The 17070-nt window shown below is 43.1% G+C and overlaps 1 protein-coding gene across 1 annotated transcript in view; it reads left to right on the top strand.

The window, feature by feature from the left end:
- Nucleotides 1-7013: 7013 nt before the first annotated feature.
- The window catches only part of LOC115475046 (olfactory receptor 5V1-like), a 36108-nt gene continuing 26051 nt past the window's right edge, over nt 7014-17070 (top strand). Inside the window, exons 1-2 of the mRNA XM_030210783.1 lie at nt 7014-7064; nt 7500-8063. Coding sequence (XP_030066643.1) covers nt 7014-7064; nt 7500-8063 — 615 coding nt within the window. The remainder of the gene's footprint in view (nt 7065-7499; nt 8064-17070) is intronic.

Here is a 17070-nt window from a genome sequence, read left to right as displayed (position 1 = left end):
TGTGGTTGGCATATGCTTTGAGCAACCACTTTATTCTTTGACATGATACATATCTAATATCTAAATTTAATAAAAGGTATTAATTGTGACTATTTTATTTTTACTTATTTTTTTTCTGTGTGTTGTCAGACAATTATGGAGGTAAGTTCTGCCCCTGGCCCCACCACTAACCCTGCCCCCTTTAGCCTCCCCAAACAATTGGGCCACCGACCGCCTATGTAAACAGGTGTCACCTTTGCACCAAGCCCTTAGTAGTAGAAGAGTTTGTTCAAGCAGAGAAGATAGTCCTGTATTGTGTGCAGTGGGAAGCATATGCTACAGAGTTTCAGTGCATCAGTAAAGTGAAGAGCATCCCGAAAAATAGTCCCCTTTGGAAGCTAAACCCCTACAAGGATGAGGATGGTTTGCTAAGAGTAGGCGGCCATCTTACCCATTCCAAAATAGACAAGAGCGAAAAGAACCCCCTGATTATCCCAGGTCGACATCTAGTATCCACCCTGATCGTACGCCACTACCATGAGCAAGTTAAGCATCAAGGTTGACACTTTACCGAAGGAGCAATCAGGGCCGCAGGTGTGTGGATCGTTGGAGCAAAGCATTGTGTCACTGCAACCATCCACAAATGCGTACATAAGTACATAAGTAGTGCCATACTGGGAAAGACCAAAGGTCCATCTAGCCCAGCATCCTGTCACCGACAGTGGCCAATCCAGGTCAAGGGCACCTGGCACGCTCCCCAAACGTAAAAACATTCCAGACAAGTTGTACCTAAAAATGAGGAATTTTTCCAGTCCATTTAATAGCGGTCTATGGACTTGTCCTTTAGGAATCTATCTAACCCCTTTTTAAACTCCGTCAAGCTAACCGCCCGTACCACGTTCTCCGGCAATGAATTCCAGAGTCTAATTACACGTTGGGTGAAGAAAAATTTTCTCCGATTCGTTTTAAATTTACCACACTGTAGCTTCAACTCATGCCCTCTAGTCCTAGTATTTTTGGATAGCGTGAACAGTCGCTTCACATCCACCCGATCCATTCCACTCATTATTTATACACTTCTATCATATCTCCCCTCAGCCGTCTCTTCTCCAAGCTGAAAAGCCCTAGCCTTCTCAGCCTCTCTTCATAGGAAAGTCGTCCCATCCCCACTATCATTTTCGTCGCCCTTCGCTGTACCTTTTCCAATTCTACTATATCTTTTTGAGATACGGAGACCAGTACTGAACACAATACTCCAGGTGCGGTCGCACCATGGAGCGATACAACGGCATTATAACATCCGCACACCTGGACTCCATACCCTTCTTAATAACACCCAACATTCTATTCGCTTTCCTAGCCGCAGCAGCACACTGAGCAGAAGGTTTCAGCGTATCATCGACGACGACACCCAGATCCCTTTCTTGATCCGTAACTCCTAACGCGGAACCTTGCAAGACGTAGCTATAATTCGGGTTCCTCTTACCCACATGCATCACTTTGCACTTGTCAACATTGAACTTCATCTGCCACTTGCACGCCCATTCTCCCAGTCTCGCAAGGTCCTCCTGTAATCGTTCACATTCCTCCTGCGACTTGACGACCCTGAATAATTTTGTGTCATCGGCGAATTTAATTACCTCACTAGTTATTCCCATCTCTAGGTCATTTATAAATACATTAAAAAGCAACGGACCCAGCACAGACCCCTGCGGGACCCCACTAACTACCCTCCTCCACTGAGAATACTGGCCACGCAATCCTACTCTCTGCTTCCTATCTTTCAACCAGTTCTTAATCCATAATAATACCCTACCTCCGATTCCATGACTCTGCAATTTCTTCAGGAGTCTTTCGTGCGGCACTTTGTCAAACGCCTTCTGAAAATCCAGATATACAATATCAACCGGCTCCCCATTGTCCACATGTTTGCTTACCCCCTCAAAAAAATGCATTAGATTGGTGAGGCAAGACTTCCCTTCACTAAATCCGTGCTGACTTTGTCTCATCAGTCCATGTTTTTGTATATGCTCTGCAATTTTATTCTTAATAATAGCCTCCACCATCTTGCCCGGCACCGACGTCAGACTCACCGGTCTATAATTTCCCGGATCTCCTCTGGAACCCTTCTTAAAAATCGGAGTAACATTGGCTACCCTCCAGTCTTCCGGTATTACACTCGATTTTAGGGACAGATTGCATATTTCTAACAGTAGCTCCGCAAGTTCATTTTTTAGTTCTATTAATACTCTGGGATGAATACCATCAGGTCCCGGTGATTTACTACTCTTCAGCTTGCTGAACTGACCCATTACATCCTCCAAGGTTACAGAGAATTTGTTTAGTTTCTCCGATTCCCCCGCTTCAAATATTCTTTCCGGCACCGGTGTCCCCCCCAAATCCTCCTCGGTGAAGACCGAAGCAAAGAATTCGTTTAATTTCTCCGCTACGGCTTTGTCCTCCTTGATCGCCCCTTTAACACCATTTTCGTCCAGCGGCCCAACCGACTCTTTGGCCGGTTTCCTGCTTTTAATGTATCTAAAAAAGTTTTTACTATGTATTTTTGCTTCCAACGCTAATTTCTTCTCAAAGTCCTTTTTTGCCCTCCTTATCTCCGCTTTGCATTTGGCTTGGCATTCCTTATGATCTATCCTGTTACTTTCAGTTGGTTCTCTTCTCCACTTTCTGAAGGATTGTTTTTTGGCTCTAATGATTTCCTTTATCTTACTGTTTAGCCACGCCGGCTGACGTTTAGTCTTTTTTCCATTTTTTCTAATACGTGGAATATATTTGTCCTGAACCTCCAGGATGGCGTTTTTAAACAGCATCCACGCCTGATGCAAGTTTTTTACTCTGCGAGCTGCTCCTTTCAGTCTTTTTTTCACCATTTTTCTCATTTTGTCGTAATCACCTTTTCTATAGTTAAACGCTAGCGTACTTGATTTCCTAGTTTCACTTCCTTCAATGCCAATATCAAAACCGATCATATTATGATCACTGTTATCAAGCGGCCCTCGTATCGTTACCCCCTGCACTAGATCATGAGCACCACTAAGGACTAAGTCTAGTATTTTTCCTTCTCTTGTCGGCTCCTGAACTAGCTGTTCCATGAAGCTGTCCTTGATTTCATCAAGAAATCTTATGTCCCTTGCGTGTACAGATGTTACATTACCCCAGTCTATATGCGGGTAATTGAAATCCCCCATTATTATTGTGTTGCCCAGTTTGTTTGCGTCCCTGATTTCCTTTAACATTTCCGCATCCGTCTGTTCGTCCTGGCCAGGCGGACGGTAGTACACTCCTATCACTATCCTTTTCCCCTTTGCACATGGAATTTCAATCCACAGTGATTCCAAGGAGTGTTTTGCTTCCTGCGTAAAGTGCCATAATCTGCGGGGCAAACATCACTTGCCACCTGAAAGGCCACCTGAAAGGCTGAGCGTTGACCCATCATTTACCTATGTGGGGATAGACATCTTCGGGCCATGGAGGAAGTGCAAACAGCAAACGATGGGCTGTTATGTTCACTTGCATGAGCATACGCGCTGTCCATATCTAAGTGATAGAGTCAATGGACACTTTGAGCTTCATAAATGCGCTTAGAAGATTCTTCTCAATCCGTGGTCCAGTCAAGCAGATCCGTTCTGATTGTGGATCCAACTTCATTAGTGCTTGGAAAGAGTTGAAAATAAACTCAGATAAGATTGACGATTCGTCCATCGGAAAGTACCTGAACAACCACCACTGCACGTGGATATTCAACCCTCCCCATGCTTCACATATGGGAGGAGTTTGGGAATGCATGATTGGGCTTGCTCGTCGCATCCTTGATTCTATGCTATCAGAAAAAGAGACTAACCACCTCACCCATGAGGTTTTGACTACTTTCCTGGCAGAGGTGTCTGCCATTATCAATGCTAGACCTCTAATTCCAGTGTCCTCCGATCCAGAGTCGCCTTTGATTCTGACTCCAGCCACGCTCGTAACACAAAAGATAGGTGTACCACCAATTCCGCCCGGAGACTTTGATGAAAAAGATCTGTGTAAATGGCAATGGAGACGTCCAAAGTCTTGCCAACACCTTATGGAGCCGTTGGAGGCGAGAGTACCTCCTGACCTTACAGATCCGCAGTAAATGGCAGACCAGTAAGACCAACATCCATGAAGGTGATATTGTCTTACTCAAGGACAACCAGACTCAACGCAATGATTGGCCCCTGGCATTGTTCACCAAAACCATCCTCAGGGAAGATGGAAGAGTCAGAAAGGTGGAAGTCAGAACTGTGAAACAAGGAACAGCAAAGACTTTCTGCAGACCCATCACTGAAATCATGCTCCTTGTGCCACATTAAGAGGCATGAGCACAGCGAGTCATCATCTACCCAGGAAGACCAGAGACTCAAAGACTTTTTCTCTCTCTCTTTTATGTTTAGTGTTGTTGTTGTTTGTCTCTCATTTCAGGTCCTGTATGCTGAAGAAGATGACCCTACAGCTGGAGGATAACCTGAATGCAAAGAATGGACTTTACATGTTATTAATTTTGATGAAGTGTGGTAATAGTAATAGTGGTATCTAGCGATACCAGGCGGGGAGTGTTTATCCTCTGACAGCCTTTCCCTGATTGTAATGTGGCTCTGGGGTGAGTGTGACACTTTTTCTGTCATTCTCACTGCAGAGCCACATGAGCGATGCATTGTGGGGGGTGTAGTTATCAGGCAATGTGACTTCACTAGCCTGTCTGTATAGAACTGTTATATGATTGGTTATGCTGTTGCTAGTTAGCAGGCTCTGTTCCCGTTGGTGGGTTTTCCCCCTGCTCACTGGGTCAGAGTGTGCCCTTTTTTGTTCCCTCTAGTCTGAGGTAGGCTCCATTTTGTGAGACAGTACAAAACCCTTTCCTGCGTCACCCTCTGTTAAAGTACTTAGTTTTTACCTTGAATATATCTTGCTGAAAAAGATATTGTACACCATTCAACCAGCTCTGAGCTAATGTAACCCTATAGGTTAAATTTTAAAAGATTACCTGGCTCCTTCTAGATCTGGTGTAGAGACAGTGAGCAGTGCAGTGAAACCGAGTAGTCTGTGTGCATGCGCTGAGTGTTCCACATGCTGATGGAACTCTCAGGAGAGTGACAAACAGCTCAGGCTGGCAGTTGGGCGGGAGCTGTATTGGTGAGAACATGTTACTAGGAAAAGACTGGAAGAAAGTTGATGCTGGAGATCATCACCTGAAAGAAAAGGCGCCCACCGTTCAAGAGAGCCAGAGAGAGAAAACAAAGAGAGCAGCTAAGTGACTGAAACTATTTTAAAAAGTGCACATAAGAGAAAATAGTAAAGGAACCTGAACAATAAGTGAGAGATAACTAAAAGAAGAAAAAAAAAGAGTAGAGGAAAACTTACATGTTGAGATCCTTGAAGGTTTCCTGAAATCTGAAAGACAGGAGAAAAGAAACTTTAAAGAATCTAGTTTGTTGCAAAATTGAATGTACTTAAAAGATTTATGTAACTAATATTTATACTTATCTGAAAATGCTCCCAATGTTTCTAGAGACTAAACTGATTTGTGTTGCAAACCTGTAATTGAAATACATATGTTAAATTTGCAAGTTGGTAAAATTTCATTAACATTTAAATATAATTCAAATAATAAAAAAATATTTTCTTTTTATTGTTAAACTCCCTGGTTGGTGTTGAGTCATTTTGGGGAAACACTGTGACATATTTGGTACCATCATTGTAATACCTTCCTCTGCTACCAGGGGGTTTACACTAATGTTGTTCTCAGTACCACGGAGACTCTTTTCCATTGGGGCAGAACCTCTAATCTACAGCTGATTGTGAGTAAACATTGTGTTATTCAAATAAAGGACTTTCAGAGAGATAGAGTCTTCAGGTGTGAACTGGTGTACCGAGGTTATAAGTCAGGATATAAGACTTAGAGGCTACAAGTTTTAGGACCTGAACAAGGACCACATAAAAGGCTAGACTATCTTTGATTGCTAGCTATGCAGGTGCCAGCAATGAATATATGCAAACACCTGCATAACTTCTGGGTTGCCGCCAGTACCAACACCACTTCAGCTCTAACCCACAACCCCTCCTCAGCTTCTGATCTCCACCCCCCAGTTCTATTTCCCCCATTCATCTCCCCATCTGTTCCTTGCAGTTCAGTTGTAGCCATTCCAACCTCACTAGTTCCAATCCCCATTATCCATTTCCTCCTCCATTCCCACCCATCCAATCCTCCTGTTCTGATCCCACCAATGGTTCTGATCCCCCTTCTCAGTCTCCTCTCTCCAAGCCCAGATCTCCCTTCCATCACCCCACTGATCTCCCAGAACTTACCTGGAGGTGATCCCTGGGTGTATAAAAGTATGGGCTGAAATGTTCACCTTTCTGATCCTGCCTCATTGGCTCCGGGTTTTAAAATAGAGGCAAAGATTCATAGTGTTAGTCTTGCAGTACTACTGCAAGAGGGTCCATCTTCAACATAAGAGCAAAATTGTGCCACCACTTTGAAACCCGGAGGTGATGGGACAGTAATGAAAAGGGGACCACTTCAGTCTGCCTCACTAGACACCAGGGATCACCTGGTATGTCCTAGGAGGGGGGGGGGGGGGAGGAGGACATGGGCTTGGATACAGAGGGGAAGGCCTTAGAATTGGGGGATTCAGATGGGATTGAAACGTGGAATCCAGCACTGAATCAGGGGAGGGGGATCAGATGGGAGGAGGGAATGGATGGTGGAGATAGGAACCAATAATGGGATTGAAATGGGGGGGGGGGGGTGCACCTTACCTAGGTTGATTGAATGGTGGAATTCAATTGCTTGGAGATCAGAATCAGTGTATGAAGAAATACAAGGGAGGGGATTGTTGGACTGAGACCATATTATCCCGGTCCCAGCCACTATTCAGCTACAACCCACATAAACACATGTCCAGTCATAACCAGATATTCAATGCTGGTGTCCAGACATTGCCTGACATTAATATTCCAGGTCTAATTTAGCCAGCAACGGAATTTAGCCAACTATGGTCAGTGCTTTAAAAACCTGTGGCCATCACCAGCTGTGTATTGATCAGGTAATTTTCACTGCCATTTTCCCTTTTGGACATATTCTTTTGAAGGTAGAAACACATGTAATTTACACAAGGCTTCATTTTCAGTAATCCCTTTGTAAAATACATGGTACATGATGGGGAACAGGACGTAGACATGTTTTCAGACCTGCATGACCTATACAAGTTTGTGCTTCATATGTACTAATTTTTGCAGATATGTCCATACTGTTAAAAATGCAAAATTATGCATATAACAAGTGCCTCTTCATAATACAGATAAAGTTGTATGTGTAGTGTTTTTGTTTTCTATACAAAACATTGCTTCTACCTAAATGCAGGAAAATCCTTTGAGGTGGTGGCAACCTTTTGGATTTCCAACATAGGCATCCTTTAATAATGTCAAGCCTTTAGATAAATTTGTTTTAATTTTCTGTTTTGTCTCTTTTTATTCCACAGCTAATCAGAATAGGAGAAATAGAAAAGATGAATTACACCAAGGTTACAGAATTCATCATTTTGGGATTCTTTGAGTTTCCTGAGATGCAGCTCCTCCTCTTCCTTGTGTTTTTGATTATTTATCTGATGTCTTTGACAGGGAACCTTCTTATTATATTCACAGTGTGCTCCGATTCCCATCTGCATAGCCCCATGTTCTTCTTCCTCAGCAACTTGTCCTTCCTCGAAATCTGTTATGTGACTGTCACAGTGCCTAAACTGTTAGCAGTGCTCATAGCACAGAATAAGACCATCTCTTTCATGCAGTGTATGATGCAGATGTATCTGTTCCTGGCCTGCACAAGTACAGAGTTCTATCTTCTCACTGCCATGGCCTATGATCGCTATGTTGCCATCTGCAATCCCTTGCGTTACACTATCATTGTGAACAGGAAAGTCTGCATAATTCTAGCCATTGTTTCCTGGTTGATTGGATTTCAAGATCCAGTTCCTCATGTTACTTTAATATCACAATCATCTTTCTGTAGCTCCAATGAAATTAACCATTTCTTCTGTGACATCACAGTATTGATGGCTCTGTCATGTTCGGGGACCTCTGTCATTGAAAATATAACTTATATTGAAGGCCCAATTTTTGGCTTTACCCCTTTCATATTAACAGTGATATCATATGTATACATTATTTCTGCGATCTTAAAAATTCATTCTGCTAAAGGTAGACAAAAGGCCTATTCTACCTGTTCCTCTCACCTAACTGTTGTTCTGTTATATTATGGGACCTCTTTTGGTGTGTACATGAGACCCAAGTCCAATTACTCTATGGACCTTAACAAACTGCTTACTGTAGTGTACAGTGGGGGAAATAAGTATTTGATCCCTTGCTGATTTTGTAAGTTTGCCCACTGACAAAGGCATGAGCAGCCCATAATTGAAGGGTAGGTTATTGGTAACAGTGAGAGATAGCACATCACAAATTAAATCCGGAAAATCACATTGTGGAAAGTATATGAATTTATTTGCATTCTGCAGAGGGAAATAAGTATTTGATCCCCCACCAACCAGTAAGAGATCTGGCCCCTACAGACCAGGTAGATGCTCCAAATCAACTCGTTACCTGCATGACAGACAGCTGTCGGCAATGGTCACCTGTATGAAAGACACCTGTCCACAGACTCAGTGAATCAGTCAGACTCTAACCTCTACAAAATGGCCAAGAGCAAGGAGCTGTCTAAGGATGTCAGGGACAAGATCATACACCTGCACAAGGCTGGAATGGGCTACAAAACCATCAGTAAGACGCTGGGCGAGAAGGAGACAACTGTTGGTGCCATAGTAAGAAAATGGAAGAAGTACAAAATGACTGTCAATCGACAAAGATCTGGGGCTCCACGCAAAATCTCACCTCGTGGGGTATCCTTGATCATGAGGAAGGTTAGAAATCAGCCTACAACTACAAGGGGGGAACTTGTCAATGATCTCAAGGCAGCTGGGACCACTGTCACCACGAAAACCATTGGTAACACATTACGACATAACGGATTGCAATCCTGCAGTGCCCGCAAGGTCCCCCTGCTCCGGAAGGCACATGTGACGGCCCGTCTGAAGTTTGCCAGTGAACACCTGGATGATGCCGAGAGTGATTGGGAGAAGGTGCTGTGGTCAGATGAGACAAAAATTGAGCTCTTTGGCATGAACTCAACTCGCCGTGTTTGGAGGAAGAGAAATGCTGCCTATGACCCAAAGAACACCGTCCCCACTGTCAAGCATGGAGGTGGAAATGTTATGTTTTGGGGGTGTTTCTCTGCTAAGGGCACAGGACTACTTCACCGCATCAATGGGAGAATGAATGGGGCCATGTACCGTACAATTCTGAGTGACAACCTCCTTCCCTCCGCCAGGGCCTTAAAAATGGGTCGTGGCTGGGTCTTCCAGCACGACAATGACCCAAAACATACAGCCAAGGCAACAAAGGAGTGGCTCAGGAAGAAGCACATTAGGGTCATGGAGTGGCCTAGCCAGTCACCAGACCTTAATCCCATTGAAAACTTATGGAGGGAGCTGAAGCTGCGAGTTGCCAAGCGACAGCCCAGAACTCTTAATGATTTAGAGATGATCTGCAAAGAGGAGTGGACCAAAATTCCTCCTGACATGTGTGCAAACCTCATCATCAACTACAGAAGACGTCTGACCGCTGTGCTTGCCAACAAGGGTTTTGCCACCAAGTATTAGGTCTTGTTTGCCAGAGGGATTAAATACTTATTTCCCTCTGCAGAATGCAAATAAATTCATATACTTTCCACAATGTGATTTTCCGGATTTAATTTGTGATGTGCTATCTCTCACTGTTACCAATAACCTACCCTTCAATTATGGGCTGCTCATGTCTTTGTCAGTGGGCAAACTTACAAAATCAGCAAGGGATCAAATACTTATTTCCCCCACTGTATATAACTGCAATTCCACTGCTCAACCCCTTGATTTATAGTCTGAGAAATAAAGAACTGAAAGAATCTTTATGGAAAGCAACCAGGAAAACTATAAAATGCTGCACACAGCATTTGGCTACAACATCTCAACAGTGGGTAAGTTCATAAAAGGGTGCCTATACGAGATATCACAAAAGAACCCATTTGCTTTTATAAAATAGGCTCATATTAACCCCCCCCCCTATTCAAATTAACTCCTGCTTTAAAAAACAAGCATATATATGTGTACTCAGAGGCAGTGGCGCACCTAGCTTGATTGTCACCTAGGGTGGAGCATCCTCTCCTCCAGGTGTGCCCCCTCCCACCCGCTACCTGCTGCTGCCGCTGCCTTCCTCCCTCTAAACAGTAAAGGGGTACACTAAGCAATCATATAGCTGTCAGCTCTGCCGGTGCCCAGGTACAGAAAGTTGACGTTAATGAGGACAGGGCACCGGCAGAGACGACAGCTATATGATTGCTTAGTGCATCCCTTTCTGCCTGTACCTGGTGAAGACTGCACCCATCACTCCGCCCTTGGTATGCCACTGCTCTGAGGTTGTGTAAATATATGAAAACTTAGAAAAAGAAGCTTTATTTACCTAAAGAAGAGGAAGCTACAGCAGAGGGTCAAGAAGAGCAGCGAGGTACCAGGCAAGGTCCTTTAAAAAAAAAAAAAAAGAATTCTGCAGCCAATAAGAGCCTGAATATAAACCAGAGCAAGCTAGAAAAGGTCCATCAGTACCTCTAAAGCATAGAGGAAAAAAATATTCCAGAAGGCCTTACAGTGCTGCAATATGAAATGACAACAGAAAAAAGAAAAAAAAATGAAGTAGAAGAAAGAAGTACCTGGAGTCCCGTGCTTACAGCAGGAAGATTGGAAATCCACTGAAGCCCAAGCACTGGGGATGAGCAGAGCTGGGATATCAAGAAGAACCCCCACCTCCACTGAGAGAGAGAGAGAGAGAGAGAGAGAGAGAGAATGTGAGCAGAAGCTAGACGAACTAAACAGCTCCAGAGAGTTGTGATATAGAACCATGGAAAATGAAGAAATTTAAGTTAATGGAAGGGCTGAGGTAAATTAAAGGAAGGACCAAAGACGCTAGAAGAGTTGTGGTTAAGGAGAGTCTCCAAGAAGTGACTTTAGCTGCTTTGCACAGAGCTGCAGGAGAGAAGAAGTCAGCTTGGAGGTAATCAGAGCATGCAAAGAGTCCCAGGGCTGTAGAGGGTGGAAACTGTGCTGAAAACTACCCAGCAGAGAGAAGAGCAGACAGCTTATGTAAAGGGACTGTGTGGAAGCACAGCAGGGAAGCAGCTTGCCAGTGAAAGAGATCATGGAAGTCACAAGTTACTAAACTGGGGCCAATGCTCAGAAGCAAACACGGGCGCTAGAGGCCATTAGTGCTGGTGCCTCTCCTGGGAAATAAGAAGCTTGCCCTGGATCAATGCAAATTACATGCAAATGTAGTCAAAATGAGGTAATTTCCTCTGATGCTTAAAAAACAGCGTACAGAACAAGGGCACCCTTACTGCTGCAAACCCTACACCAGCACGGAGCTTGCATTAGCGTGTTTGTACCAAGTTGGTGCCCAATGTTTCCTAACCTGCTGATTTCTGAAAGAGTGGACTTGTAGAATAATCCTGCTGAAGAGTATGGGGACAGAAGGGCGGTAAGGGGATTTGCTTGAAAAATAAACATTGGCTTCCTGATAAAATTAAATAGAGTTTTTACCTTATCTTGCAAGTGTCAACTTTTTTAAACCTTGAATTATCTGCATCCCCTTGTGATTCCCCTGCTGTTCTGTTTAAGTTTGAGGACAGAAGCATGTTTCTTACAGTAGGGTGGAAATCGGTATAGGTCCTGTAAAACACTGATCTCCTTTGATTGTATCGCTACTTTCTCTGTGGACCACTGCCACACTGGTGCCTCCTCCCCCTGGCCATGCAGGGCTCCCTATGACTGCACATGTGCTGGACATGTTTTTCTTCCTTACTTCCCAATGGTCAGTGCTAACAGTATAGAACAAAGAAGTATGTTAAAAATCTTATTATTGGTGTTTAAGGTGTTAATTTGATTTCTTCTATCATTTCTACAACATTACATATTTATCAACTGTTCTAGGATCGTATGGATCCCGATGTATAAAAGCAAGAACACACACACACACTTATGTGAATAGACTGAAGCAAAGCAGGCATTTGTTTACAAAAGAAATCATGACCGCATCACCAAATTCAGCATAGTCTCAGAGCCTCCATGACTGGGGAAAGCCCCTTTCCAGCCACGCCTGAGGATCTCAGGCTTGGATGATCAGAAGCAAACGCCAGCACTAGAGGCTGTTAGCGCCATACTGGTGCCGGCGATTGCTGCCACCCCTTGATCAGAGCCCTCGAGCACATGAAACAATGCGCTCGAGGTCTCTGAATGCAACTAGCATGCAAAAGCATGCTAAACAGGGCTAATATATTCATCCCCAATGATCAGTGGCCAGCGCGCCAAAGATTGGGTCGCTGGCTGCGGCAGCTCCGAGGTGGCGTTAGGGTTTGCAGATCATTGGGGAGGAATGGTGAACCTTGTCCAGCATGCATTTGCATGCTGGCAGGCCCCCTTTCTCCACAACAGCATACCTGCCAGCGACAGGGGACTGGAGGTCCAGCAGACCTCTGGTCCCCCCGACGATCCTCCCCCCCCAGGTTCAGGGAGGACTGGAGATCCGGTGGGTCTCCAGCCCCCACTAACTCCCCTCAACAAACAGTCCCTGGTGGCCTAGTGGGTGACTAACCAACCCCCCCCCCCCCCCAGCAACAGGGGGGCTGGAGGCCCCCATTCTCCCCAACAGCAAATCTGCTAGTGACAGGGGGCTGGAGGTCCGGCGAGCCTCAGGTCCCCCCGATGATCCCCCCCCCCAGGTTCAGGGAGGGCTGGAGATCCGCCCTCTACCCCCTACCTTGTGGGTTGGAGGAGGGAGGGTAGTCTGCCTCCCTCCTCTTCCTGCAATGCTGCAAAACGGAAGTGCCCAGCCCTGCCCAGTGTATCTTGGGATGCGCTGGGTGGGGCTATACACCGTGAGTGTATTTTATATATGTAAGTTTTTTTTGTTGTTTTGTTATATAATGTACTTTTATTTTTTTTATTATATTTTATTATGTAAGTTGATGTGTTCACCACCAAGTACTTTTGGATTGTGTGGGTAATAAATATTTTAAATAAATAAATATTTCCACTGTTAGATGTGGAGTGGCAGAAAATGTCATTGAATCCATCAGAGAGAGTGGCATCTGCTTCAAATGACCAGAGAATAGCTAGAGATGTAAGGGGTCCTTTTACTAAACTGCAGGGAAAAGGACCCTGTAGCAGTGCTGGGGACTCTTTTTCCTGTACTCCAGGGCCCTTTTTACTGCAGCGGTTAAAAAGCCCCCCATAAAATGACCATGAGGTGGGGAACACTTATTGCCACCCATTGAGGTAGTGGTAAAGGCTCCCGCAGTAACCCAACAGGTAACTGAGCAGCGTGTGGCAATGCCTAATTACTGTCAGGTTAGTGCTGTGCTAGAGAAAATATTTTTTTCCGGAGCTCCGGAAATGGCATGTGCTCCAGCCGGAACTACCGCCGGTGGTCACATTGGGCTGGGAGTAGTTCCGATTTAGCATGTGATAAGCCCACTATGTAGAAGGAAAAGCTATGATAATTAATGTTATCATGGAAGAAAAGCTTATATAAACAAAGAACAAAAACTAACCTGACCAATCTGGTGAATAAAGGTTAAATGAACTTCTGTACAGCTGAGAAAACAGTGTGAATAGAACGGATATCTAAACAGATGGACAAAAAGGAAGAAAGAGGATATCAAAAAAGGAAAAATACTTATGTTGTAGTGCATGTCATGAAATGAAAGTGCATCTATAAACAGATGTAGCTCTAATACCAAAAAATGCAATGTTAGGACAATGTGAGAAACTGACGTGAAAGAATCTAAGAAAACAGACATGAAAAGTGTGCTGTGCAATGCAGTGAGATAAGCCAAAACATGAGAGTGCAAAGTGACAGGAAGAAAAAAGAAGTATGGCAATCAAAGGAAAATGTGGTCAGGACACTGCCTGTGAACATTGTGAAAGACATAAAAGTTCCGTATAAACATCCCAAAATTAAAAACGGTATTGTATCTAAAGGAATAATGTGATCAGAAAGAACGGCATTGCATCAAAATGAAAGAAATGTGATCAGAATACTCACTGTGTGAGTAAATAGAAAACTCTTTAAAAGAAACAAGTACTTGAAAAACCTCAGCAAAAGCTAAAAATCTCTGGCAGTGTCGAGATGTAATAAAGAGCCATGTAGTAATCAGGGCTGTATATACTATATGAATAGTGCTAAAACACTGATGCTAAGTCTGATGCATGCGCCAATGTAACAGAAGACAGCGTATGTGTGATTCAGATAAAGGGAAATAGGTAAAAAAAAAATAACATTGAATCATTCTGTCTGAATGGTTGGTCAGGTTAGTTTTTGTTCTTTGTTTACATAAGATTTTCTTCCATGATACATTTATTCTCATAGCCTTTTCCTTCTGTATATTGTAATTTGATATTCGTTTATATCTTACCAATGGTGGCACGTCTCGTTTCCTTCCCTATACACATAGGCGGTCGGTGGCCCAACTGTTTGGGGTGGCTAAAGGGGGCGGGGTTAGGGGCCGGCCCTGGGTGCAAGACTCGCGCGGGAGGACAGAGGCAGAGACCGGTCACTAAGATCTGTTTGGGAGAGCGACCACTCCCCCTGCGCCCCACCTAGCAGCCAAGGGAAGTCCACGATTGGGCTGGCTGGGGAGGTTTAGCCTCCCCAAGCCTCTTATAAGGGGCTACACTTAAACATTTTTTTCATATGATTGTGTTTTTTTCTTCCCACCACTTGTCATTATGTATAACATTTGCACATGGCATATGGCGCATCGGGTGACCCAGCACATAACTCTGAAATTCTGACCAATGGTGGCGTGTCTCTTTCCAACAAAAGTAGAATTTCAGCATTCAGGTCTAAAGGTTGCAGGTGCTTATCTATGGGTTTCAAATGAGTGTAGCGCTTTGCCACCTCAGGTGTGGGAATTTCATCCCGGTTATAAGGTATCTGATTACACTCAACATTTGAACATTGCCATAAGTATTATGATATGTTTTATTGTTTCCATTGACATTGTACTACTGATACATTGATGTTTTGTCCTTATCATTTTATAATTGCATTATACATACCTCTTGATTTTTGTGCATATATTTTTATATCTTTATGATTTTATTTTGTATGTATATTTATTGTTTTATTTATTATGCATTCTGAAGACTCCTGAGGCAGGCGCTTAGGTGTCAAAACACAGTCGTTGCATCGAGTCCTTTTGGCTCATTGCAAATAAATATTACCTAATAAACGTATTCTTCGTTTCTTCCTTGTGTTTTTTGGAAGTGCCATCTTTGCCCTACTCCTTAGTTGGTTCTACTAGAGTTGTAGGGTTTGCTGTTACCTCACCTCCTGTGGGTGTTTCTTCTGCTGCTCTGCATTTGGAACAATGGCCTTCCAACCCTCAGAAGACATCCTCAGTCATAACAATGATTATTTAAATTGTCTTATGCAAGACATCAATTATATTGTTGGAGAAGATGCATATATCAAGGAATCTTTTTGTTGATAAGTAGACTGATGTTGTTGAAGTAAAAAAGAATATTGTTTAATATGATTTGCATTTTATTAGCATGATTAATGTTGCCTCTATGAGGTCATAGAGTGAGTACTTGTAGGGACCAATTCTAGGAATGTCACAGTGCCCCTCTCCGCTATCTGGAACTTCAACAACTAATCTGGAAATTAAACAACTAATAGAAATTATTCTAATATTCCATGTTATCCTTTCTAACAACAAAATGTTTTACTCTAACACACTCAAAGCTAATTCAATTTTCCCTGTTCTCGTACAGTTACGTGGTACTTCTCTTCACATAAGTATCATTCAGCACAATGTTTATTTCTAACACAGAGAAAAAAAATGTTAATTTTCTTAAAAAATCATTAAGTGTGCACACAGCAACAACAAAAAAACTTCACCAGCTCAGGCGCTTTCTTGCGATGGGTACCTTTCGATTTTCAGCAGCTGCACGATTTTGTGTCCGGATCCTCCTTCCTCTATGGTGTTCTCGGAACCTACTAATCTTTCTGAAACAAATCAAAGGGGAAATACCCTGTCTCCCTGTGTGTGCAACTGATGCAGTGACTTCTTAGGCAGAAAAGCCGTGTAAACTAACTACTGTACTTAGGAAAATAAAATATAATTATGCATCCCTGCACTTCTTATATATTGTAAACAATTCACTCTCTGTCACGCTCAATTCAATACTGCAACACACAAAATCTCTTACACCTCAACTTAAGCCTTCCTAACCTAAACAACATGTTCAGTCATCACACAATTCTCAGCACTTCACTCCAGTGTCTCTTATTTTTGGTGCAGCCCTGAATCTTCTGTGCTGTTTCCAACTCTGCTCATTAAGCTGGCTCTAACATTCTAGAGCTGCCTGCAGCTTAAAGTCACTGCAGCTCCTCCTCAGTACTCACCAGTGCTGAATACTCTAAAGTGATTACTGCTTTATTATTATTTTTTTTATGCCTAGAAAAATTTCCGGAAATTAAAAGAAGCAGTTCTTCCTAAGGTTATTCCTCTCTGGGTCAATTTTCTTTTTTTTTTTTTTTTTAAAGAAGAAAACTTTTCCCCAACTCTCCTTACACCAGCTGTGTCTAACATAGAAATCTTTAATTCAATAGCTTTTCCTAATAACACTCAACTATATCCTTAAGGAAGTTTTCCTTAAGGAAGTTTTGTTCTTTATATCAGCTCTTCACCCTCTGTAAAGAACTCTAACCTCAACAGAACAAAAGACACTACTTTCCCAATGTTTTTTATTTCATCCCTGTAAACACTAACTTTCATTCTTCCTCCTCCTCACACAGTTTCCTTAATCTCTCAAGCTACTAAAATCCTGAAAACTAGAGATCTGTAGCTTATTTTAACTCTAAATTCAGTCAGAAAACCAGTCAGCAGCCACACTTGCCTTTTTTTCCTTT

The sequence above is a fragment of the Microcaecilia unicolor genome, chromosome 7 (assembly GCF_901765095.1).
Source record: "Microcaecilia unicolor chromosome 7, aMicUni1.1, whole genome shotgun sequence".
In the NCBI taxonomy this organism is placed as follows: Eukaryota; Metazoa; Chordata; class Amphibia; order Gymnophiona; family Siphonopidae; genus Microcaecilia; species Microcaecilia unicolor.
The sequence above is the reverse complement of the archived record's forward strand: the minus strand, read 5'-3'. Positions and strand labels throughout refer to the sequence as shown.